Genomic DNA, 26,281 nt, shown 5'->3' with positions numbered 1-26,281 from the left:
AGAGGCTGTGGCTGCAGTGCCGGGGACAGAGGACAACAGAATGAACTGAGGTGATGGTGAAGTGCTAGAGGGATTTGAGGGACATCAAGGAAGTGAAAAGCACAGAAGTTGGTGACGTACTGATAGGAGAGGGGGAAGGGAGCCAAGAATGAGTGCAAGGTTTCCAACATTCGGAACAGGATGGATAAGTGATGGGTGACTGGGCTTGTTGGAGGACAGGAATGAGGACACTCTGGAAGTCTATCGCCACCATCCATCTGTGGGACTCTTCGTTTTGCAAAACTGCAACTCTGTACGCATTCAACAACAACTCCCATCCTCCCCTCCCCTGCCTCCTGGCAACGACCATTCCACATTCTATCTGTATGAATCTGACTCCCCTAGGGACCTCTCATCAAGTGAAATTGTGCAGTATTTGCCCATTTGTGTTACTTGTGTCAGAATTTCCTTCTTTTTTACAGCTGAGTAATATCCCCTTGTATGAATACACCACATTCTATTCATCCGTTCATCTCCGAATAGACACTTGGGGTGCTTCTGCTTTTTAGCTATTGGGAATAGTGCTGCTATGAAATGAACACGGGTGTTCAAATATCTCTTTGAGTCTCTGTTTTTCAATTCTTTGGGGTACCCACCCAGAAATGGAATTGTTGGATCATGTGATAATTCTGTTTTGAATTTTTTTAGGAACTAAAATGGTTAATTTTATGTTATGGGAATTTCACCTTCACTAAAAGGAGAAAGAGAGAATGAGGAGACAGAGCATTTTAATCACTGCAGAGAGTGGTAAAGTAGACAAAGTGAACAGGACTCCCAGCTGCAGACATTGGAACAAGGGCACCAGGAGGCCAACGCACAGCATTTTCTCAACTAGACACAGAATAAATTACAAGGAAGGGAGTGGGGGCCCGAACTAAGCCCAGGGCAGCAAGAATGCAGACTCATGAGGACTGCTGTCAAAAGTAGTTATGATGTTCAAAAGCTCCTTTGGGGACCATGTGCTATGAAGACCAGTAGCAATCCCAGAGGAGAAGACACTACAGAAATGTATTCAATTAGGAGTATGAAGTGTGACTACTACCAACAATAGTGACGCCAGCAGCTGGCACATGCTGAGTGTAGCCATCAGCTGGGCTGGCACTGTGCTCGTGTGGCCTCTTCTCCTCACCACAGCCCTGCGAGGTGGCTGCTTCGACTCTCCCCTGTGAGTTGATCAACTGCTCCTGCGTCGTTAAAGCGTCTCATCCAAGGCTGTGATGCCGGATCTGAACCCGGGGTCTGGCGCCCGAGTTTCTTTCTACTAGATCACACCCACCAGTTACGTACGCTGGGTGAAGACGGGCCGACTGCTCAAGGCAATTTCCAGACCCACTCATTTGTACCATCAGCTTTTTTTCTTAAAGTAAATTAATGCTTCCTGTTACGTGTGATTGTCCCCCAAAGTTCATATGTCAAATCCCTGCTGCCCCAGAATATGCATTTATTTGGAGACAGGGTCTTTAAAGAGATAAAATGAGGCATATGAGTGGGCCCCAACCCAGCCTGGCTGGTGTCTTTACACGAAGAGGAGATTTGCACACACAGAGAGAAACCAGGGATGTCTACACACGGGGAAAAGTTACGTGACAACACAGGGAGAAGGTGGCCGCCCACAAGCCAAGGAGAGAGGCCTCAGAAGAAACCAACCTGCCGTTACCTTGATCTTGGTCTTCCAGCTCTCAGAACTGTGAGGAAATAAACGTCTGTGGCCCTTTTTTTGTGGCAGCCCAAGCAGACTAATAAATCTTGAAATACAATAATGGTTTAAACACATTCAAGTAACATTATGCCTGGACACTGCTTCAAAACGACCTCTGAAAATTGAACCACATCTTGCCTTATCAATCTTTACCTACAGTTAAAGCATTTCCCCAAAAACACTTGTATTTCTGGAAGGGTGTGGAGCAGTGTGACATTATTAAGCACATATGTAACACAGATTTTTTTTTTAAACTGCCAATTTAACAGTATACACATTCATGTTTACCCACTCCGATGAAAGGCATCACAAGCAGAGAAATGGCAGGTGATGTAAATGTGTACTACTGCACACCACACAGTATAATTTAAACTTCCTGAACCAAATTATTGTCCATTCATAGGTATTTTCATCCTTAAATGGTAGCTTGGAGGAGGCTTTGTTAACACTACCGCCAGAGTGCACGTCGAGAAAAAGTGTGCTCTGAATTGGTTAGAATTTGTGCCTCCCCCAACCCAGCGTGGAAGTGTGACTTCACCTCCCGTCCCATGCACAAAAGAACCCAACGCTGGACAATCCAACCTGCCAGCGATGTCCTTGTGGTCCCCCGAATACAAATACAGCTTCTACTCTGACTTCAACATGACTCCTGTCTCTTCCACCCCATGCTCCTGCTGCTTTCCTTTGTTCCGGGCAAATTCTGCTTTCTCAATAAAAAGCCCAGACAAAGAGTTCAACTGCCCTCTGCAGTAGAGACAGTGTTCTGTTAGACACTCAGAATGCCAGAGACCAGAAGATCACAGGGGACTCTGGAAATTCAGACTGCTGCTACTTAAATAGAACTAGTTAAAAATCTGATACTGCCCTAGAAGGCAGCCCATAATTAAGAACTGGTAAACGGGTTTACTCAGAGGCCAGCTTTATCCTAAGGGTTATATGGAGGGAATTCTTTGAATACAAAAATAGCTGCCAAGATTGTAAAACAGAACAAAAACCTCACAAACAGGTCACTTAAAATAATGTTTAGAGACTAAGTGATTTTTGTTTCCTTGGAATATAGAAGATTGAAAAAGCCTGTTTACTCTACAACTCTCCCTCCAGCATTTGTGATTCATTTGCTGAGGCAATGAACTAGCACAGGAGAAGCCAAAGATAAAAGCATCCATTGCAACCTAGTAATATGTAAATGCAAATGAAATAAGAGCATCGGTAACGAAAGCCACTTTTAAAGCCAGTGCTAAACCAATTTGTTACAAATAAGGATATTTGTAACCAACATTTGATGTTAAATTTAACATGTTTTAAACACATAAAAATCCTACATCTCATCCTGGGTCATTCCTTAAGAAAATACCTCATTGTGATGTATTATCCTTTTTATTATTAAAAGAATTCAGAGTTGTATCACAGAGTTGGTATCAAGGGCAATATACTATTAAGCCTTAAAAACTGAAAATGACTGTATACATAATTAGATACCTGATATCTCATCCACAGTAGGCTCAGTGAATCCAATTTCCATTTGGCTCAATTCAATAACTAATACTGAGTGCCTACCATATGCAAAGCACCGTGAGTAATATAAATGCAGACCAAGCACTAACACTACCTATGTAGATATTGCAATCTTTCAAAAAAAAAAAAAATCTTAGTTTATAAATCTGGCCCTAAACTAGAGCCAGTTGCCAATTGCTCCCTTACTATTCAATGAATATCAAAGGAAACCAATATAGAAAATGTATTCCCTGTAAGAAATTGAAGAAAACCAGCATCTTCCTAAATGAGATATCTTCCCTAAAATCCACTTAGCTGTTTTCAATAAAAAAGTAAAGACAATTTTATGAAACCTCAATTTATAACAGAAAACTAAAAAAAAAAAACAACAGAAAACCTCTACCTTGCTTATCACTGAAAAAAGTTCTTGGATTATTACCACTGTGTCTGTTTTGAAGATGAGGTCATGTATGTATTTCTTAAAAAGAGAAAACCACACACACATTCTCTCCTAGTAACCGTGTGCATGCCCACATGTACGAGCCTATAATGTATGAAATCACTGTTTGTGCAGACTTTCGGGCTCAGATGTCATGTATTTCCCATCCCCCTTCATTTATTAGAAACAGGGCACAGCACCATACCAGCTACCCAGCCACCTAAATTGCTAACCTAGAGAATGCCAGTTTAATCTTTCTATGCCTCAGTTTCTCCCACCTGCAAAAATAAAAAAAAATAATACCCTCTCTCTCTAAAACCTTAGTGAGAGGATAATGGAGATTAATTATAGAGCCTCTATAAAGGAATCTGAGTTCCTTGTGGTAAGGAACTATATAAATAGAAGGGGTAATTACTGCTATTCAAACAGTAAAGGAAAAATAAAGCAAATCTATTAAAGTTTATGAAATTAAATCACAGGCAATTTATTTTTGGCAGCATAAAATACATTGATAAGTCAGCAAATCAAATTAAAGATAAAAGCTCAAAGTAATTCACTCCTATTATCTAAGTCTTTTAACTGTAAAATATTAACAAGATGTCTTAATCCAAGAAAAAGACAAACAAGGAGTCAGCACCTTTTATACACTATTTATCACTTCAAGGTCACAATAAACTGCCTACAATTCTTTAGTGTTATTTATATAATTTTGCCTGAAATGATTGCTTTCCCTTAAATACAGAATGTAGAAAATGAGCCAGAATGCAGAGAGCCCTCCCACCCAGGAGGATTACATTTAAGCATCCTAGGCAGCTCTAATTCTGATGATATAAGATAGAATAAATCATTATTTAATGATAATCTGTACTAACAGAAAATTTTTCTAACCTAACCAAGCCCCCCCCCCATCTTGAGCAAACAGCATTCCCATCCTGTCATTTAACACAAAACTAAAACTAAAATGAGCCTACAAAAGCTAACAGTTTTTGAGCACCTACTATGTGCTAGCCCCGGCATCAGAGCATTTTAGTTCATTCAGCCCTAACAGCAAACCCAGCATATGGGTATCACTCCCTTCTTACAGAAAGGGGCGTGAAAGTTCAAAAAGGTTTAGTTTCACCCAAAGAAGCACGGCTGGTTAAGTAAAGAGCTTGGGATTCATCAAGAATACAAGTGAAATAAATTCCTAACAGACTGCTTCAACAAAAAACATTGCCTATTTTATTTTTATTTTTAAACTTTTTTTTGAGACAGAGTCTCACTCTGTTGCCCAGGCTAGAGTGAGTGCCGTGGCATCAGCCTAGTTCACAGCAACCTCAAACTCCTGGGCTCAAGCAATCCTTCTGTCTCAGCCTCCCCAGTAGCTGGGACTACAGGCATGCGCCACTATGCCCGGCTAATGTTTTCTATGTATTTTTAGTTGGCTAATTAATTTCTTTCTACTTATAGTAGAGACGGAGTCTAGCTCTTGCTCAGGCTGGTTCTGAACTTCTGATCTTGAGCTCTCCGCCCACCTTGGCCTACCAGAGCGCCAGGCCCAGCCAACATTGCCAATTTTTTTTTCCTTTTATCATATTATGGGGGTACAAATATTGTTAAGGTTACATATATTGCCCCTGCCATTCCTCCCCCTGCCCCCCGCCTTACGAAAACAGCAAGCGTGTCCTACCCCCAGGTGGTGCGCATCGCACCTATTTTGTAAGTATATATCCAACATTGCCAATTTTAAAGTACAGTCATATGTCACTTCACAGTGACAGGGATGTTTTGAGAGATATGTCCTTAGGTGATTTCATCCTTATGCAAACATTACAGAGTGCACTTACACAAACCTAGATGGTACAGCCTACCTATACACCGAGGCTGTATGGCAATGGCCTATTGCTCCTAGGCTACAGATCTGTGTAGCATGTACCTGTACGCAATACTGTAGGCAACTGTGACACAATGGCATTTGTGTATCTAAATACAGAAAGATACAGTAAAAAACATGGCATGGTAATGTTACAGGACCACTACTGTATGTAGTCTGTTGGTGAAGGACACATTGTTATGAGGTACATGACTGTATATACATTTGTTTTCCTAATCTGACAAAAGGAATCACAGAGAACTCAAAAGTGATATGAACATGTACTACTGTGCAGAACTCAGCATAATTTAAGCTTCCTGAACAAAATTATTGCCCATTTGCAGGTATTGCCACCTTCAAATTACAGCTTAGAGGAGGCTACTTAATGCTACTGCCAAAGGATGCATTTTGAAAAGTGTGCTCTAAATATCAGAATTTGTGCCTTGCCCAGCCCGGCCTCCAAATATGACATCACCTCCCCTGACACCACTTCAAAGGGTGAGATTAGATCACCTGGAAGATGAGTAAGACCTTGCTTAGGTAATCTGTTTCACTGACATTATCTGCTTTTAGTGATTTCTTTTAAATTATTTTGGCTAAGTAGAATTTTAATGAATCTTATCAAAACCATTAAAAAAAAAACTCGCAACAAAGAAAAACCCAAGCATCTGGTCATGATCTCACACTAGATTCTCTATGACGGTAAACGTTTCTATTCAGCTGAAGAACTTAAAACATTTCCTAATAAAGTCTTTTAAAAGGAAATCTGGCAGCCAAGGTACCTTAGCATTGAGGGGACACACAGACAGGGCACTTCTAAAAAGCTGTTCTTCGCTCCGCCACTCGCCGCTGCGAATCACGCATCTCAGCGTGTTTACGGATAAAATCCCCAGTACGACGGTAGCGATTAGTTTCTTAAGAATAGAGAGACATGGTAAATATCATTAGTGAGATGTATCCAGCCGTTTTGGTCATAGGTGGCACCACCAGTCTCGGTTGATACCTTTTTCTTGGTATGTTTGCTCAGGGCTCCAAATCCAAAAGTTAGCAGCACGCAGTACCCAACACTGGGGAGGTAGAGGACTCGCTCTGCAACCACAAAGCCCACGCGGAAGAACAGGTTGCTTGCAGGAAGAAACGGGATGATGAGAAATCCCAGGCCCAGTGTAAGGATCCTGGAAAATGAAAAATATGTAAATAAATGGCTATTTCACATTTCTCAAGAAAAACGTCTGGCCGGGCGCAGTGGCTCACGCCTGTAATCCTAGCACTCTGGGAGGCCGAGGCGGGAGGATCGTTCAAGGTCAGGAGTTCTAGACCAGCCTGAGTAAGAGCGAGACCCCGTCTCTACTAAAAATAGAAATTAATTGGTCAACTAAAAATAAATAGAAAAAATTAGCCGGGCATGGTGGCGCATGCCTGTAGTCCCAGCTACTCAGGAGGCTGAGGCAGGAGGATTGCCTGAACCCAGGAGTTTGAGGTTGCTGTGAGCTAGGCTGATGCCGTGGCACTCTAGCCCGGGCAACAGAGTAAGACTCTGTCTCAAAAAAAAAAAAAAGAAAGAAAGAAAAATGTCCTATTCAACATTGATGATAAAGACTTTTTTTATTTTTCATGACGTCAATTGAGAAAAGGTATCATTATCAGTAAAAAATGTCAGGGTTTAGCCTGAGAGTATGGGGATAACACATAAAAAAGGTTACTCAGGCACTTACCATCAAGCCTAAGTAAGGGTTAAACTTACACGTCACACAACTCCTATGGATAAAGTCAGAATGATTACATCTGTGAGGCCTTATTAATTCACCTACTCCTAAGTATGTCTCAAACCATTTAGGTATTAAATAGTTCAGTGGACACTGGTCTCAACTAGATTTTCATGGAAAAACTACTCAATGTAGCTGTCGTGGGGGAAAAAAATTCCCCTAAAACAACAGGAATAATAACACTTCAGTAGTTTAAACTTTATAACAAACTGAAATAATCTAGTATCATTTTTGGTTACTACATCTCCACAAATTTCAGTCAAGCAGAAAAAAACCTGAGCCCTGAAATGCTTCCCAAACTAGCCGGTCATTTCCAATGTCCCATGTGACAACGTAAGAGAGTGAATTGATAAGAAGCTAGGTCATATTCAGCGGCCCCTTCCTGGACCCTGTGCCTGCAGTCTTAAAAAATAAAAACCCTATTTCACATGTATAAGTGAACTGGGACTAAAGTTTGTTGCTCTTTAGAATTGCCGACCAATTTGAGACACAGGTAAACTTAAAATTGAATTGATTTTGAGAAATTACTAATTTAATTCCACAAGCACTTATGCTTAAAGGAAATCATCTTAAAACAGTTTTCTTTTTCACGAAGCACATTTGTTTTTCCCAATTATTTTCTCAATAACTTTTTTATTTTTTTCTGTTGAGAAAGAATAGTCTCTTTGGGGCGGCAGTTTATTCTGTACCCGACAACAACAGAAGGCCTCACGATAGCATTCACGGGGGCTTTTTGAGGGAGAATTGTGGAATAATGGGCACAACACACATCAATTACACCCTCCGTTCTGACCATAAATTACTCTTTACCACCTACAGCGAAAAGGATCTCAAAATGCTACTTCACGGGGACGGAGGCGGGGACAAAGCAGTCATCCGTACCCCCTCTTCCAACTTCGCTCCCCGTTCCCGGAGGCTGGCGGTGGACTCCGAATGGATGGAACTCATCCCAGCCTCAAATATGCATTTGAAACAAACGGCCTTCGACGCGACTTCCACAAAATCATTAAAAGCATCCGTGCTGGATTCGCAAAATGCTTCTGACTCACCCCGTGTGGGAGTTAGAATTCAGCGCTGCCTCTCTTACCTTCTCTTGTGGCTGTCCTCGGAGCACAGGGCCTGGCAGATTAGGCCAATTAGGCAGAGCCAGAGCGCTGTGAGTGCAATTACCCTGCAGTCGCTGACGGACTTAATGAGGGGGATACAGCCCATTGACCAATCAAAACACAGCCACCAGGGACACAGCAGCAGCCAGGCATTCAATGAATAGTAGTAATTATAGTTTATGGCCTGTCAGTCAAAGGAAAACAAACATTTATTTGATACTGAACTCAAAAAAACATATATACATATATCCCCTAACTTCATTTTTTAGGCATTCACATACTTCTAAGCAGTTGCATAAAATAGAATGCTACCAACTTGTGTATTAGGCACGGGACTATAGTCTGTAATTTATCGAAGGCATTTGGATTTTAATACATAAAAATAAAGCAAAGCCATCCGATGAGGCAACGCATGTGTTATCCTTCTGGCCAAACTAGGACCCAATGCTTTAGTCCTGCCTGAAGCCCGTGACGCAGGAAATCTAAGGCCTGCGGGTCACCTATGTGCCTAACGACATAGAACAGGTTGCTATGGTTCTTCTCTTGATTTTGGTCTCTACAAAATGCACGGCTAAGAATTTGCGGCTTGACACTCTTGCCTTTAGCAAAAAGGTAAACCGAAAAGAATAACTGTTAGACTTCTAAAGATACCAGCAAGGCCATCACGTTTGCTCTCAACCCGGCTGCGGGGTTAGGGAGCGTGTTAACAAGACTGGCGAGGGCTCGGAAGTAAGGAGGAACCACAGGCTTTACTTCTCGTTAAAGAGGAGACACAAGGAGCTTACAGTGCACCCTCCTGACTGCCGAATAAACCCTGCTTTCGTCTTAGAATATCCTTAGCCATAGCAAACAAACGTGAGGCACCCCATTTACTAGGGACTTTGTGGGTGTGGTGAGGGGTAAGAGGAGGAGGGGGAGGGATGAAGGATCTGGGAATCTCGTGGGGAAAGAAAACAATCCAAAGGGGAACAGGCCGAGGACTCACCCTGACCCACACGCTGTCGGCAAAGGAGGCCGGGTTGTCCACCTCCGTGAAGGCCGGCGGGCCCGTGCCCATGATTTTCCAACGCACGTAGAGCATCCCGGCCCCTCCAGCGGTGAGGAGGGTCATTCGGAGGAGGAGGCCCCCATTCCTGAGCAGGCCAACATTCTGCAAGGACAGCCCAAAGCCACTGATGATGCAGACATTCAAATAAAAGTGAGGCCAAGCCAGGTACAAATGTGCAGCGATTCTGCCTGAACTACTCTGACACCATGCTTTGGAACACTGTTGATTTTAGCATTCAAATTCACAAGAAGTACTTTGAAAATGGCATTTTCAATCAGCTGGTACTTGACATTTTCCATGTCTGGGCTGGAGACAAAAGTAAATACTCACCTCTAATGACTTGTCCTTATGTAATACCTTCTGGACAATTTCCAGAACATTGAATTTGCCTATCACCAAGATGTCAAATACCGCATTCAAACCCTAAGGAGGCAAAGCAAGACAATCGATGATGGCAGAGCCTAACCCTGATTAAGCAGCAATCACACTCTACAATTTTATTACTGAATCTAGACAAGGGATGCAATGCATTAGATAATCAGAGACCTCTTCAGCTCTTAGAAAAAAACAAAACCAAACAACAACCCTATGTTTCTATGAAATTAGCTCATAATATATCATATTAATTAATATATCATATTAATTAGCTAGTAAGTCCCAGACAGTAATGATTCATGCAGTCTGCATATAGAGTACTATATAATTTGGGATTGCTAGAAAGTTTGGGCTCCCAGGAAGAGTTCCCCAGAGGTCCCTCTCTCACCCCTTTTTTTTGTAGTTATAAAACAGTCCTTTAGTTCATAAAACAGAGTGGTTGCCTAGGCAGTAATTATGCTGGAAGATACAGGGGCCATCACCCTGGAGTTCCCAGCCTCACGAGTAAACCTCAAATGCTGACTGATCTGGGCACGTTTAGCATAAGGAGGCGTAGAACACACATAATCATCTGATGGAACTCTGGAGGTCTCTTGGGCACAGAGTCCTAGTTGTCTAGTGGTTTTCTCTTCCCGCTGGGCACACAGCTAGGCCACATCTCCCAGCATCCCCTGCAGCTGAATGAGGTCACATGGCTGAGTTCTGGCCTCCGGCATGTGAAGGAGAAGTGATATGCACCGTTGGAGAGGTTTGCTTATAAAGCCTGGGCACAGCCCACTACTTGGTTTCCTCCTCCAGCTGGCTGGGATGGAAACACCCAGGGCGACTTTGGAAACTACACACTGATGGTAGCCAGACCCCAGCCAGCCTGGGCCTGCTGCGTGGGGAACAGCCACCTCCAACATGACAGTTTCATTCTAGCAGGTAAAGGCTGCTTTTGCAGCTATTACACCTATAGTTACAGGCTGACGGAGAGACAAGCCTTGGATTCTATTCTCTACCCTATAAATGTTGCTGCTACAGGCAAGTCATCTAGCAGAACTCCCTACCCAATCTGGATAAAGGGGTCTCAATATACTCAGTGTATACAGTTAAAACTTCCCCTAAATGACTCGGGTCTTTAACATGATCTGCTTGGTGGTAAAAAAGATCATAAATCATCAGAAGTCAGTGGTAATTGTGGTTTTCAGAGCAAGGATGACATCCCTACTTAACCCTCTCCCATAAATGCTGGGAGCCACTAATTACCCAGTACACGGGCCAGTGCTGGGTTAATCATTTCAAAGAATCCTGATTTTATTCACCCATGTGATACATGATCTTAGAGGGTCACCGAAGACCATTTCTGCCTGGTTGAAAGCCATTTTCTACAAGGCAAAAAGCTCCCTGTTAAGCTACAGCTGTCTTCTCACACTGTTTGTTTTCTGCGAGATGTAGGACAGACACCAAGGGGTGACAGAGTCATCTATCTGGTCACGAGAACTGAGCCAAATGCAAGACTGGCACTCCCTCCCCCTTCCCATTTAAACACATCATCAAAATGTCCACATTTTAATCACATTTTTGAAAACAGCTGCATCTCACCATTGCCTGTATTCATGTAAATTCCACCCAATTCTTTTGTGCTACCAAAACATGAATGTATACAAGAGTCACCCAAGGGCCCTGTTAATGGGGATTCTGACTCAGGAGGCCTGGGGCGGGGGCATCTGAGATCCTGAATTGCCACTAAGCTCCCAGATGGTGCTGAGCCGTGGGTCTCCAAGCCACATTCCCATCAGGGTAAGGTTTCAGAGCAGTGGTGCTCAACAGGCTATTTCATGCCCCAGGAGATGTCTGGCAATGTCTGGAGACACTTTGGGTTGTCCCAACTGAAGGGATGGCTACTGGCATGCAGTAGGCTGGGGCCAGGGGCGCTGGTGAACATCCTACAATGCATAGAACAGCCCCCCACAAGAAAGAATTACCTGGTCTAATATGTCAGTAGTGCCAAGGTTGAGAAACACTGGTTTAGAGCAAACTTTTAGAAAGTAACTCATGAAATTCAAGTATCTCTTCACAGCAACTCTTCCTATACCATCTCCTTGCTAGCTTAATCTTAATAGATGAGAGCCTAATAAAACCACTCATCTTTGTCTTGACTTGTGTCACCCCCCCAAATATCTTTGACTGCTTTCTCTTTCATAAGGGATTTCTATACGGTGTTTCAAATCCCATACCTTTGCTTTCCATTTCTCTACCTCTGCTCACATGCCGAATTTCTAAAATTTCCACTAATAATGTAAAGCAGAAAACTGGCTGGAACGGAGGAAAAGGAAAGTGGATTTTAACACCCCTCCCTTGCTGGGGCCTCAATCCTAGCCTCTATTCTGACCAGGTGTAGGAAGTGCACCACCGTACGCTGCAGAGAGCCTCCTCTCCCTCTTTGCCCGTGGAAGCGGGTACAGTCCTCTCCGAGAGAACTAGGTACACTCAACACCTGCCGGACTCATTGGTGTCTATGCCAGGCGGTCACAAAACATTGAATGACTGTGTTCTTTCACAGACTGATTCTCTCCCATTCAAGGAAGACTTAGTGAGAATTTACTATATGAGTATGGGTTTACCCCAGGAGTCCCAAAACAGACAGCCGTGGTGGTCCCTTCCCTCATGGGACTAGAGCCTAAAAGGGGGTGGCAGACACAAATGAAAAAAATGAAGATCACTACAGAGTGAAAGTGTCACCACGGCGGGGAAGTCGAGACTGAGAGGATTCTGTACAAACAGATCTTGTCTAAATAATTCTTATCTTCTTTTAGCTTCCTCGCAGACTTTACTTTTCTGTAATTGCATCTTTGTCCAACCTGAGATAAAAGCATGTAGGTTTTGCCACTTCGTTGGGTCTTCATTTCTTCACGAGGGCTCCCAAGTCATGTAAAACGTGTATTACACGCATTTGGATGCTTTTCTCTTGTCAGTATGTCTTACGTCATTTTAGTTTTCAAACCCAGCCAAAAAAAACCCCCTACAGGATAGAGCTAAAGTGTTGCTTCCCCTACAATGTCTTGACTGGAGCAGTGGTTACACAGGTGTGCATATTTGGCCACCTTAAAACCATATATACCTTTATTCTGGGAGCATTTTTGTATGTAAATTATATCTAAAAAAATAATAGTAAAAAAAAATGTTGGGAAGCTTGGTTTTAACCCTCTGCACTCGGATGTCGAGTGTGATTCGACATGGTTAGCAAAAATTATAGATATTAAAATTACTCTTTGAATGTATCAATAATTTGAAATATAAAAAAATCCAAATAAATAAGTTTGTATGAAAAGAAACTCCAGTTTTTTATTCTACTGCCACACTTTGTAAAATCTGGGGTATTTAAAAAATTAAATCCCGAGGAGAATAAAGGAATCAAAAAAAAAAAAAGCAAGTGAGTGCAAAGGGTTAAAGACTGAAATAGAACTTAAAATATGAACTAGATTGAATTTTTCTTCTGAAGCTATACATCTGGGTCTTTAACATTTTCTAAGCAAAATGGACTCTAAAACACATTTGAATACAACCAAGATAGTATGATGCATACTCTATATCATGTATAAAGAGATTTCAAGGCTCAGAGTTAAAATACATGGCTATAAGGCACATCTGGCTTAAGAAGAGCCCTTTGAAAACAAGTCCCACTTGAAACATAGGTATTATCATATATTCTTCTTTAAATACTAGACTAGTAATCTTTTAATTTCATGTCAAACATTTGTGAGCATGAAACACTTTGGTTCTAGTGCTGGTTGAATTCTCACTTGGGTGGCGATTAACTGTGACCATAGGCAAGTTTGAAGGATGAGGGAGTGGCGAGAAGAGAGAGGGTATGTGTACTCTGAATGGGGGCAGACCCACGTTCCTCCATCTCTGGACCACCCACTGCCCTTTCCAAATCCAGGATCAACAACACTGATGGGGTCAGTCCTCTGCTATACCTATGCTGCTGAAATATGTAAGACCATCCCAGAAAACTCAAACCATTCTTTTCTCTTTCACTACAGGGCTTCCTGAGAGGACTATCACAGCTCTGTAAGAAATTCTCATTCACCACTTCCCACCAGTTGCTAATGATCGTCAAGGAAGGCAGTCAATTTTCCATCTGAAATGCCAGAATTTTGACTTTAGTCATTTATCTAGAAAGGTCTATGACCTCAGGCGGAGAAGTAGAGGAGGTCACAGAGGCAGGGCTAGCCCAGGATGTCCTAGCAGAGGGGGAAGGACGCAGACGGAGAGTGGGCCCTGCCCTCGCCCTGGCTCTCACCAGCACGGTGATCCCTTGCTCTTTGCACAGCATGGCCACCGCTCCCAGGAGGATACTCAGCAGCACCCAGAAGGTGGAAGAATGCGTTCCCTCCTTGTTACCTGCCAATTAAGAGAAATGATAAGTCCAAAGTCATACAATGCAGCTCAGTCTCCTTAGCATCAGGAACTAAAACTCTATGCATGCACCTTAAATTACCGCAATTTAAAAGCAGGGTTTGGTCTTCAGATGGTGCTTTGTGTAGGCGAGTGTGCATTTCTGCTTTCTGGTTAGACAACACCCTCTAAATGGTAGGGATGTCCCCTCTCCAGGCTCTCCCGAGCAGGTGCCCAGAGCCTTTGGGAGGCATTGTCATGGAGCCTCAGCCACAAAGATACCTCTGGCCAGAGTCCCCATGGGGCGAGTACCTTCTTCCCAACCTGCCAATCACCTACTAGATCATTCTGACAAGTCACGCTGAGAACTCCCAGTGAGACTGCGCACAATCCATCTGGTTGCAAGATGACCCCAACGGTCGCTGCTGCTGTCATCATGGGAGGAGCTGGGAGTGCCTGTGCAGCTCCGAGCATCTCTGCCACGCCTAGGACAAGAGCGCAGGCTCCTGGAACACCAGGTGGCTGAGGACGGGTCTGCTCTGCTCCCAGTGGGGAACAGCTCCGACCTCTACCAAAGAATGCACCTGGCGCTCGCACCTACCCTGCACCCGGGACAGGTAATGGCTGAGCTGCCAATCTGCATGGGGACCCGAGTATCAACAGGAAGACAAAGCATCACCAGACATGCGAACACCATAAGAAGCTGAAGTGGGCAGGAGCAAGAGTAACCACCACCTGTCCCTAAACGGCCTTCTGAGCAGGCAGGCTCTGGCTGTACACTGTTGTGGTGGATGGTGCATGCAATCTGGGGGCCAGAGCTGAACTTCCAGGGAGGAGAGAGAAGGCCACAAGGACTACTCAGCTCTTCCTCCTTTGTGAAGTCCTCACCCCTCATCTAAATAAACAATTTTTTTTTGAGACAGTCTCACTCTGTTGCCCGGGCTAGAGTGCTGTGGCATCAGCCTAGCTCATAGCAAGCTCAAACTCCTGGACTCAAGCGATCCTATTGTCTCAGCCTCCCAAGTAGTTAGGACTACAGGCATGCGCCACCATGCCTGGCTAATTTTTTCTATATATTTTTAGTTGTCCAATGAATTTCTTTCTATTTTTAGTAGAGACGGGGTCTTGCTCTTGCTCAGGCTGGTCTCGAGCTCCTGATCTTGAGCGATCTGCCCGCCTCGGCTTCCCAAAGTGCTGGATTACAAGCGTGAGCCACCACGCCTGGCCTTAAACAAACAATTTCAAAAGACATCGATTTGATTGGGGCAAATGTGAATCTGCTTGGAGGATCCAATCGTTAGCTTGCCAGAAACCCTGGTCTGAATTCCAGCTCTGCTACTTGCTATGTGACATTGAACGAGTTACTCACACTCACAGTCTCAATGACCTCATCTGTAACATGGAAAGGGGCAATATAACTTACTTCAGGATATATCTGAGAGGAAAAAATTATATAGGAATACTTGGCCATTTGTGTTAAAAAATATGTAAATATGCTTATATATGTAAACTTGCAAAACATATCTTTGGAAAATACACAAGAAACTGACTACAGTTTTGGAGAAGTTCAAAGAGGAAAAATTGGGGTAGAGTAGGGAGGAAGTCTTACTTTTCACTATGTTACCTTTGGTACCTTTTAAGTTTTCTTAACCATGTACATGTATTAAAAACCACACTAAAAACCAAACATTTAGGACAGGCACAGTGGCTCATGCCTGTAATCCCAGCACTTTGGGAGTACAAAGCAGGAGGATTGCTTGAGGTCAGGAGTTTAAGATCATCCTGGGCAACACAGTGAGACCCTGTCTCTAAAAAAAAATTTTTTTTTTAAAGGAAAAACCCCTAAACACCGGTATAGTGCCTGGACCACAGAAAACATTCAATGACTGTTTGTTGCACACGAATCAGGCAAACCCCATTAGCTTAGAGGGAGACGGAATTTCCAATGTGGCTTTGGTGCAGTAGTCAGGTGGTGGCTGACCTGGTCACACAATGTGCCACACACATTATGTAGTGTAAAAGATATACCTTGGTTCTCATGAAACTGCTTGCTCAGGAGACCAACGAGCACGTGGCGATGTGGGTGGGCACGTGTGTTTCATGCAGAGCCTGAATAAAAGCCTCATGAACACTGAAGAACGAATCAGCAAAGCCCCAGGAGGGAGGCCTTCGAGTCCTGCCAACAGCCAGTGGGTCTGGCCTGTGGGTGGGAGGTGCCTTTAACCTCCCATGTTCTATGTTCGGATTGAGACTCTTGTCACGATGATGCAGGCCTGTCCCCAGCTGAGACCTTCTCAACCATGGGCAGGACTAGCTAACTCCTGATGTGCTCGGCTGGCACTGCCTGCAGGACCAGGCTGCAGGTTGGGCCCGGGGCTGGGGGTCTGGGGGTCAAGCCTCCACATTCACAAACAGGCTCCAGTAACAGGAGACATTCGGAACACAGGCAGCAAGGACGGCCAGGGTTGACATTTCCTAACCTTTTCAGCTTTTTTGGGGAATCTCTGCATCTCAAATTTCCAGATTTAAGTACAAAACAGCCGAATAGGTACTCTACAAAAAGTTTATTTGGCTATTAGAGTGGAGGCATTTTAGGGCTTTTTGCAACTGGTCAGCAGTAAAAAGCCTCATTAACTGGGATCCCTTTGTCTCATAAAACACAATGAACATTCCTGTTTTAAGGTCTTTCAAATCCTTCCTTTTGCCTTCAGATAACAGTGGCTTTCAAACAGTGGCTTTAAAGGCCCCTCTAAATCAGCCAGTGGCACCTGTCTAGTTTCTCCGAGTCTATACTGCATTCTAGCCCTAACCCCTCCCTTAGGCTAGAATGCCCCTGGCCGGCCCCGCCCTTCCACACTGCTCACCTTTGGGCTAGTTACTTCTTTGGTGGGGAAGGGGAGCTGCCCTTAGGATGTTCAGCAGCACAGCTAGCCTCTCCCCCTAACCCCTGCCCTCAGCTGTGACAACCAAATATGTCACACATTGCCTAACATACCTAGAGGTTGGGGGCGGGGGGAGTAGGAAATCACTCCCACTTGAGAACCACTGACCAATACCAGCGCTACTCTGCGTGTGGTCCACGGACCTGCACCCGGGTCTGTTTAGAAACACGGATTCAGGCCCCAGCCAGATCTGCTGAATCAGAAACTGAGGCTGGGAACCAGCAACCAGCCTTTAACAAGCTTTCCCGGGGACTCCGCTGCTCCCTAAAGGCTGCGAGCATTACCCTCGCAGTCGGCCTGCTCACAGCTAAATCTCCCGCACCACGCCTGGCTTGTGGCAGCCACTAAAAATGCGACTGACTGCATCAGCAGTGCCGACTGACCGGAAAGGCAACACGTGTTCGGTCAATGAAGTGACTATCTAGCATCTACCAAGAGGGGCGTAAGAACCTGTGAGCTCCTGACAACCACAGAACCACAGGTATTAATAGCTCTTCTTGGAGGTTGTGCATGAATCTCCCTTGCAGAGGTGGAAATGCTGGAATCCTTTCCAAGATGCTTCCAGCAGGGGGCCACCTGGCCTTGACTTGAGTAACTTCAGTGATGGGGATTAACTGCTCAAAGCACAGTCTATTCCGTTTTTAAAGCTTGGGGTTGTTAGAACATTCGTCCTCATGCCGAGCCCAAGCCTGCCTCCCTACGCTTCAGATTTTAGCTCTGCCCTAGGGCAGCGCCGCTGCTCCAAGCTGCTCAGGCGCACGGAGCCTGGAAGTCAAGTTCTCGATAATGAAAACCATTACATATTACTGTAATTAGATCCGTCGCACAAACTAAGGATTGTCTAACTTGCAGAAATTAATAATTTTATATGTATATAACACCAAAAGATCATAATCATGAGCCACAACAAAACTCTGTTTAAATTGAGCATAATTCCAATTTGAGCATTTACATGTTAATTGGAACTTATTACTCAATTTGGTCATTTGCTAGCCCTCATGTGCAGACAAGTATTTGGTAGGCACCAAAACTTAAAAAAAAAACTATGGGGCCGGGCGCTGTGGCTCACGCCTGTAATCCTAGCTCTTGGGAGGCCGAGGCGGGCGGATTGCTCAAGGTCAGGAGTTCAAAACCAGCCTGAGCAAGAGCGAGACCCTGTCTCTACTATAAATAGAAAGAAATTAATTGGCCAACTGATATATATATAAAAAAAAATTAGCCGGGCATAGTGGCGCATGCCTGTAGTCCCAGCTACTCGGGAGGCTGAGGCAGAAGGATCACTGGAGCCCAGGAGTTTGAGGTTGCTGTGAGCTAGGCTGACGCCACGGCACTCACTCTAGCCTGGACAACAAAGAGAGACTATGTCTCAAAAAAAAAAAAAAAAAAACTATGGCCAAAAATAACCCTAAAACTAACATATTGATTATAATTCCCTTTAGGAAAAGACCCCACCAGTTTAGCAGGGGCTCACAGGGATCCAGCTGGTAAAACTGGGGTGATCTCAGCTCACGATGTCACAAGCCAGGGCACTGGAGGGGTCCAAGCTTCCCGCCATGGGGCCACTCGGTCTTGGGGACAGTGCGTGTAGCCCCTCCCCCCATTACACATTTTCCTGAGTTGGGGTCAAAACACCTTCAGGATTTTCTCCTATTACTAGTAAATGTAAACACAAGCCTTTAATTATAAGTGACCCCATGAATTACCACAGGGTCTCAGCCACAGATAAAAGGGTAAAAGACACCCTTGCCCCTCCCAGCTCTTAGCCCCTCCAGGCCCAGCAGGAGGAAACGTGCCTGGTCAGGCCCCAGGATGCTGTTTCCACGCTGACCAAGAATTCGGTTCAGCAGTTCACAAACCAAGCAGCTCCCACTTGGAGCCCACCTCACCAACCTACTACTGGAATTTAATTTTTTACGCTTCTCTTACTCCCATGATGTGGGTTTGTACTTTTCAAAGAACATGATTTCCCAATGTAAAGTTCCCCGTTCTTAATTTCAAAAGTCCTAGAAAAATTGCTTAGAAAAACTGAATTAGCTTGTATTTTTACTTGACTATAACACGGACTAATTTTTCCCCCATGGACCAGGGGCCTGTGATAAGAAAAAAATTCCTAGTTCCTCCATTAAAATGCCCAGAGGACTGCTCTTGAAAGCACTCCGTTAACACAAAGTTAAATTACTGCACAGATATGAAAATGATGGGCTCATGTTCCACTTATCTAAAATTTAAAATGGCTTTCTCCTTAGATGGCTAAATCAAAGACATAATTGAAAACAGAAAAGTAACATACAGCAGCCAGCCTTTGGATTTATTCATAGTCTTCTCCCTAGTCTCACCCAAGATTTCACCTTTCAAACCCTTATTTATCTCTCCCCACCTCTTAAAATCTATTCCTGCAATTCTCAGGGAAGAGTCCTATTCTTTAATTTTCCCTTAAACTGCTGGTTTTGCTTCAAACACACCCAAGATGAAAACATATGAAAGATGAAGGCAATGTTTCTTTGCTGAAAAAGTTTCTTCAGTCTCAGTGATTATTTAATATACACTTCTCAAAACAGTGGCAATTTCAGATTAACGGCAAAATTTCAACAGTCAGAGTTATAAACCTAGTAACAGCTTCATGGTCAGAGCACTGCATTCTAGACCTGCCACTGTCCAATTGAGTAGCCATTATAGCTAAAGAACACTTGACATGTATCTAGTCCCAATTAAGATGTGCTACAAGTGAGAAATACATTCTCAATTTTGAAGACTTAGTATGAAAGAAATAATGTAAACGATTTCATACAGATATTTTCATACTGATTATACGTTGAAATTATATTTTTGATATATTTGAGATAAATAAAATATATTATTAAAATTCATCTCACATGTTTCTTTTTATAACGTGGCTACTACAAAATTTAAAATTACATGTATAGCTCCTGTTGTATTTCTATTGCATGGCTGTGTCTACTCTAGATCATATGATCAAAGACACAGTTCACAGATGAAATGATTTGCACATTGCTATGTTTGTATTCAAACTCTGTCTTTGAAAATCTGAAAAACAGGAAATGAGATTACCTATTTAAATCTAACTCTATCTTCTCCAGTCCCTACCAGATTAGCCACTCAATATTTTATCAGGAGTAACAGGACTAAGCGTGTATATATACTTTGAGTCTTCCAGAATCCAAACTGGGGAGCTTAATTTAACTAATATTTTTAAACCAATTAATATAAATCAAAGAGGTCCTCTTTACAAATATGTAGTATGTATGTATATAATAAACCAAAGCCAACCTATACAGCATTGATGAAATATTTTCCGTCCTGCGCATGAACAAAAAAGGCGTCCTACAAATTAGACTGGGAAACCAATTCTGACAGTTCAGGTAGCCCAGGCTAGTGGACTTCTGGTAATATAACCTGCTCTAATATAGTTTTACTCATGGAATCCCCCAAATTAAGATTTACTTTGAACCTTGGTTTGTCAAGGTGAGTAATGCTCATAATTATCAATAAATAGCATAATCTAGATGAATTTGTATTCTTGTGGCTGTGTTCTTATATAGTAACAAATACAAGCCATTCTTTTATTTGCAAGTTTGAGTAATTTAATAAGACAGATAACCTTACATATAGTGAGTACTCAATAAATATTTGCTAAATCAATAAAAAGTTTCACTTATTTCCACATTCATCAGAAGTCTTATTATATTACCATATTTCTTTTGCAATTAAGAGATGTAACTTAATACCCAAAAGTTAATAATTTGCTTAGTGTGAACAAATACAGCCAGAAGTCAAGTCCTTACACTTTTAATTTAATCTTCAAACCGCTTCATACTGGAAGAATCTCCATCACATAAGAGAATGTTTAAAAAAAAAAATTAATTAAAAAATTACATAAGGAATATAAAAAAGTATGGGGGAAATGGATTATTTTCATTTTAAATTTAGAAGTAACTGTTAAAAACAGTAAAAATAAATCCTGAGAGACAGATGTCGCCTCCAGCGCAGTTGCTTTATAAATATCTTTATTCAGAAAAATCTTCCCAAGATAGGGAATTCTAACTTGTGCACGGCTCTATGTAAGCATCTCAGGACGTCACTTTTACCCGGAGTTCTCCACCTCATCTTCAACCCAATTGCTAAATTTTAAGCACCAATGACCCAGGAGAGGATGGAAAAAGCCATTTAGACACCATGCTGCATCTTTTCTCTCGTAAGACGACAACTTGCTCTAGGATAATTATGCAGCATTAGCATACGTCAGCAGTTAGAGATTTGCCTAGACAATGTTTTTCTTGTTTCAGGACATGTCTCTATTATCTAAGATAATTCAATCACTTAGGTAAATGGAGGCAAAGGCCAACAGAGGGAAGGGAGCACAGAAAAAAAAAATTGCAGTAACAGAAAGACACTCGTCAGTGCTGACACCCACAAGTGCCAACAGATGTGATCAATTTAATGAAGCCTGTGCCTCGGATTTGGCACTCCTTTCCAGTGGGAAGATCTCCTTTCAGAAAAAGCATCACATTGTACAAGCTACCCCTCTTCACCACTCTATGCCTGGCATCTCCGCCGCTTGAAACTGGCACGTCATGTAGTGTGTGGGAACCACGCCACCCCGACAGGTGGCCGCGACTCGCTATCTGCCAGAGCAATACAATGAGCAGCAGATTCACGTTCCAAAAGCCGGAACCAACCAGGCCGTGCTTCCACGTGCAGAATGAAAGAAGTCAGACTTCCCACTCTAAAATATGGGTCCATTTTGGGAAAACCAGGCAGTGGAGGAAGCAAAGAAATGTGAAAGCAGAGAAAAGAGAATACACGTGAATACCACGGGCAGGATTCAGTCAGCGACAGACCCGAATCTAAAAGCAAGTGCCTTCTACAACATGAAGAACAGTTGGGCAATTAGTTGCCCTAATTTTTAAATTGCATGATTCTAAGTAAAACAAAAAACAAAAAAAAACCTCACAAATATCTTAAGTCAGAATGAAAATATGAAGAAATGGTATCTATCCCAAGAGTAAGTTACCCTATGTTAGTGCCTGAACTATCATAAGGACAGCAATACAGCAAATAAGGTTTAACGATTTAAAAACAACTGAGATTTGAGATCTTGTCTTTGATATTATGAATAATAGTTTAGAACTTAAAATATTGTTCTAGGCATATAGCAAATCCACCCTCCTCTGGAAATACTCTCTCCTCCCTACTATAAATGAGACTAAGTTTATCTTCTTAGTCTGGACATCTGGAAAACAAGTATTTCAAGGTATTAATTTAGAAACAAAATAGTTTTGGCTGTTCTAGCAAGCTTTATGGTATAGAGATGATCCATTTCCAATGTGAAATACCAGGCTTTAAGACAGACATAAATATTGACAAGATGCCCCATCATAAGAATAATACTTTTTGTTTTGGGCATTCAGAAATAATAACCAGTGTACCAATGACTTCACCTGACTTAGTAATTTTCTTTTTTTAAGAAAAAGTATGCTTCCTTTATAAGGACATTTACTTCTTTTTTTTTTTTTTTTTTGAGACAGAGTCTCGCTTTGTTTCCCAGGCTGGAGTGAGTGCCGTGGCGTCAGCCTAGCTCACAGCAACCTCAAACTCCTGGGCTCAAGCAATCCTGCTATCTCAGCCTCCTGAATAGCTGGGACTACAGGCATGCACCACCATGCCCGGCTAATTTTTTTTTATATATATATATTAGTTGGCCAATTAATTTCCTTTTTTTATTTATAGTAGAGACAGAGTCTTGCTCTTGCTCGGGCTGGTTTCGAACTCCTGACCTCGAGCAATCCGCCCACCTCGGCCTCCCAGAGTGCTAGGATTACATGCGTGAGCCACCGCACCCGGCCTAGGACATTTACTTCTTAAAAAAGCATTCTGTTTCAAAGACCTTGCTTGGAAATATTCTATTTAAGCACCACCTGCCCCCCCCATCCCTAGAAAAAGAGGGCAAAGCCCCAGAAATGTTATATGAGCAGATGTTTTTTACTTTCTGAAAATGCCAGGATTTCAGAGGTTAGGACAGAATTGCTAGTCAATAGACTCAGGCAGTTAAAAATTGTCCAAAGTTTTATAATACAGACATTGCATCTATAAAGAAAGCTAATGCAGTTACCAAAAAGGAAATGCATCCTCTGAAAGAGAATTTTAACTAGTTGAATCATTAATTTCAGAGTACTTAATTTTTTTATTTCCTTAATATTAAACCTGTTCCTCTGTAAAAGACTTTCTTGAACTTCAAATTTATGTGTAACGGATGCTAGGCCTTTCTTTGAATTTATGTTCAGATCCAGAAAGTGCAAAGACCAAGTCACTCTCAACATTAAATAGCATTATTATTTGTATCCCCATAAATAATGGACTTAACTGCTACCACAAAAGAGTTTTGATTCTCTGTTGAACATTTATAAACACAGGGAACTGGAACAAGAAATCATTACTGCAATGACAATAAATACAACTTTCAGCTTTTTGTATAATCTGCACTGACTAGATAGGGGAACATAAAAACGTGATTATTTCTTAAGATAATCTCAAACTCCAAATGAAAATATATACACCTGAATGTCCACTAGGATCAAGGTCTCTGCTCTGCTGAACTGGAGGAAATTTAGTAGAAGGAAAAAGAAAGAAATCAGAAGTACAAAGGCTGCAGCCACCCATTCTCATAGGCACAGCATGAAAAGAAGGTGATACTTACTGAACCCCTGTTGTGAGGGGGACAGGAGGGAATAAGGCAACAGGGAAGTGTGAAGAAGCAGAACACTGCACTCTTTGGGTACTCTAAATAATGGAAGCTTTATTTTATCAAAACACATTGGATTATACATCTCTCAAGGACATGGACTTCACCTTCTAGTCTGTGTCCCCAGCACCAGACACAGAGCCTGGTATAAGAAACACCCTTAGGCTGGGCACAGTGGCTCACACCTGTAATCCCAGCACTTTGGGAGGCTGAGGTGGAGGATCACTTCAGGCCAGGAGTTTGAGACCAGCCTGGGCAAAACAGTGAGACCCTATCTCTAAAAAATAAAATAAAATAAAATAAAATAAAATAAAATAAATAAAAAATTAGCCAGGCATGGTGGCATATACCTGGAGTCCTAGCTATAATATTTGGGAGGCTGAGGCAGGAGGATCATTTGAACCCAGGAGTCAGAGGTTGCAGTGAGCTATGGTAGTGCCACTGCACTCTAGCCTGGGCAACAGAGTGTAACCCTATCTTTAAAACAAAATGAAAAGAAAGAAAAGAAAAAGAAAAAAATAGCCTTAAAGTTTAATTATTGGTGATAAAATGAATGACCAAAATCAATAAGCCTCTATGTCCTTTTAGAACAGAATCAGAGACAGTGGTGTTTCATGAACACCTTAACTAGAATTACTTCTGCATATAGGGTTCGTACTGCTTCTTCTGTGTGAAGGCATTATTAGTTTGTAGAAAGTCTGCTCCCCTTAAAAAAATACTCTCAGGCACCCTATATATACAAAGTTGAACATTCACATGACATTTAAGGATTATTCCAAAGAGCCGTCAATGAACAAAGCAGCATATTCTAGTCTCAGCATGTTTACAAAGGAGCATGGAAACTCAGAAACACAGAAAAGTTGCTGCAAACAGTAGCTCTGTCAAGAGACTAGGAAAGGCTCCACCAGACTTCATCGTGCCAGTTTTGGGGATGACGAGACAAAGGGGGCTTTGGGAGTTGTGAGGAGGGGACAGAGCAGCTGGCAAGGTGAGGGGAGCAAGGTGGATGGGGCTGGGCTTCCCATCCAGGTTCCTGAGGCCACGGCGTTTGGGGCTCAGGGCACAGCACCCTGCTGGGGAGGGCTGGAGAACTGCTCACATGCGGGGCTCAGGGGACTCTCCCAAGAAAGCCAGTGACAGTGAGCCTGGGGCCCTCTCTCAAGAATCCAGGTTGCTGTGTGCCATCATCAGCCTGCGATGGAATTGGGAGGCAGGATCCGATCATTGTGTCGGTAGTCTGTGATGGGAAACCACGACTGGGAACTGAAGACAGCAATGAAAGCCAATTCAAAATGACAGTGATGCAGCTTGAGGGAGGAGGGTTTTTTTTTTTTTTTTTTGAGACAGAGTCTCACTTTTGTTGTCCAGGCTAGAGTGAGTGCCGTGGCGTCAGCCTAGCTCACAGCAACCTCAAACTCCTGGGCTCAAGCGATCCTTCTGCCTCAGCCTCCCGAGTAGCTGGGACTACAGGCATGTGCCACCATGCCCGGCTAATTTTTTTTTTTTTTATATATATATCAGTTGGCCAATTAATTTCTTTCTATTTATAGTAGAGACAGGGTCTCGCTCTTGCTCAGGCTGGTTTTGAACTCCTGACCTTGAGCAATCCGCCCGCCTCGGCCTCCCAAGAGCTAGGATTACAGGCGTGAGCCACAGCGCCCGGCAGGGAGGAGGGTTTTAAACAACGCACTTGAACCCCCACCCCAAAAAAAACCGTGATGATCTCTAACCCGCCTAGGCAGGTGGACACTTTTAGGGGACAGAAAGGGCACAAAATCCATGGCCAATAATAACTTGACCCTAAGCCCTGGAAGAGGGTAAGATGCAAACTACTGTGGCTTTGTATTTCCGAAGACTAAACAAGCAGTCGGTGACTGCAAAGGACCAGAGATCAGCCTGGGGGCAACTCCAGAGGCTCCATTTTAACCTGCTCTTTCCTTTTCCCAAAGAGAGTTCCAGTTAACAAGAGAACAGATCCCAAGAAGATGGGCTGGCCCACAGACAAGAGGTCAACAAAAAGCTTTCTTCAAAGGCTTCCTAATCCATTCATTTGTCTAACTGTTCCAAGTAACTTCAACCAAATGAAAAGCTATTGATACACAGTCTTAGAAGAGTTTCCACGGAAGCCACATCTACCACTGCTATTGGTTTGTAATGCTAAATATTTCCAGGTTAACTTTCTCAAAAACATTTACAAACTTAACATTAAACGCTTGATAATTTCTTTCCAATTCTAAAATAAACATACTATAAATGCTAAAAGAATGTTACTAGACCAAAAAAGAAAGGTCACATTGTTACCTGCAGGTAATACATTTTATGTCAATATTAAAATATACTTTGCCTATTTTTCATGAATCAAAGTATTAATTAATTGA

General features: G+C 42.7%; 1 protein-coding gene across 3 annotated transcripts in view; it reads right to left on the bottom strand.

Annotated features, from left to right (window-relative positions):
- TMTC4 (transmembrane O-mannosyltransferase targeting cadherins 4) overlaps nucleotides 1-26,281 on the bottom strand; it is a 61,940-nt gene that overhangs the window by 17,864 nt on the left and 17,795 nt on the right. For all 3 annotated transcript variants that reach the window (XM_076009298.1, XM_076009296.1, XM_076009297.1), the window contains 6 exons: nucleotides 14,107-14,207; nucleotides 9,774-9,866; nucleotides 9,381-9,545; nucleotides 8,377-8,579; nucleotides 6,527-6,698; nucleotides 6,306-6,437 (listed from right to left, as the gene is read on the bottom strand). In XM_076009298.1, coding sequence (XP_075865413.1) covers nucleotides 6,306-6,437; nucleotides 6,527-6,698; nucleotides 8,377-8,579; nucleotides 9,381-9,545; nucleotides 9,774-9,866; nucleotides 14,107-14,207 — 866 coding nt within the window. The remainder of the gene's footprint in view (nucleotides 1-6,305; nucleotides 6,438-6,526; nucleotides 6,699-8,376; nucleotides 8,580-9,380; nucleotides 9,546-9,773; nucleotides 9,867-14,106; nucleotides 14,208-26,281) is intronic.

Source organism: Microcebus murinus, chromosome 13 (genome assembly GCF_040939455.1).
Source record: "Microcebus murinus isolate Inina chromosome 13, M.murinus_Inina_mat1.0, whole genome shotgun sequence".
NCBI classification, from domain to species: Eukaryota; Metazoa; Chordata; class Mammalia; order Primates; family Cheirogaleidae; genus Microcebus; species Microcebus murinus.
Note: the sequence above shows the minus strand (reverse complement) of the source record. Positions and strands in the feature narration are given on the sequence as shown.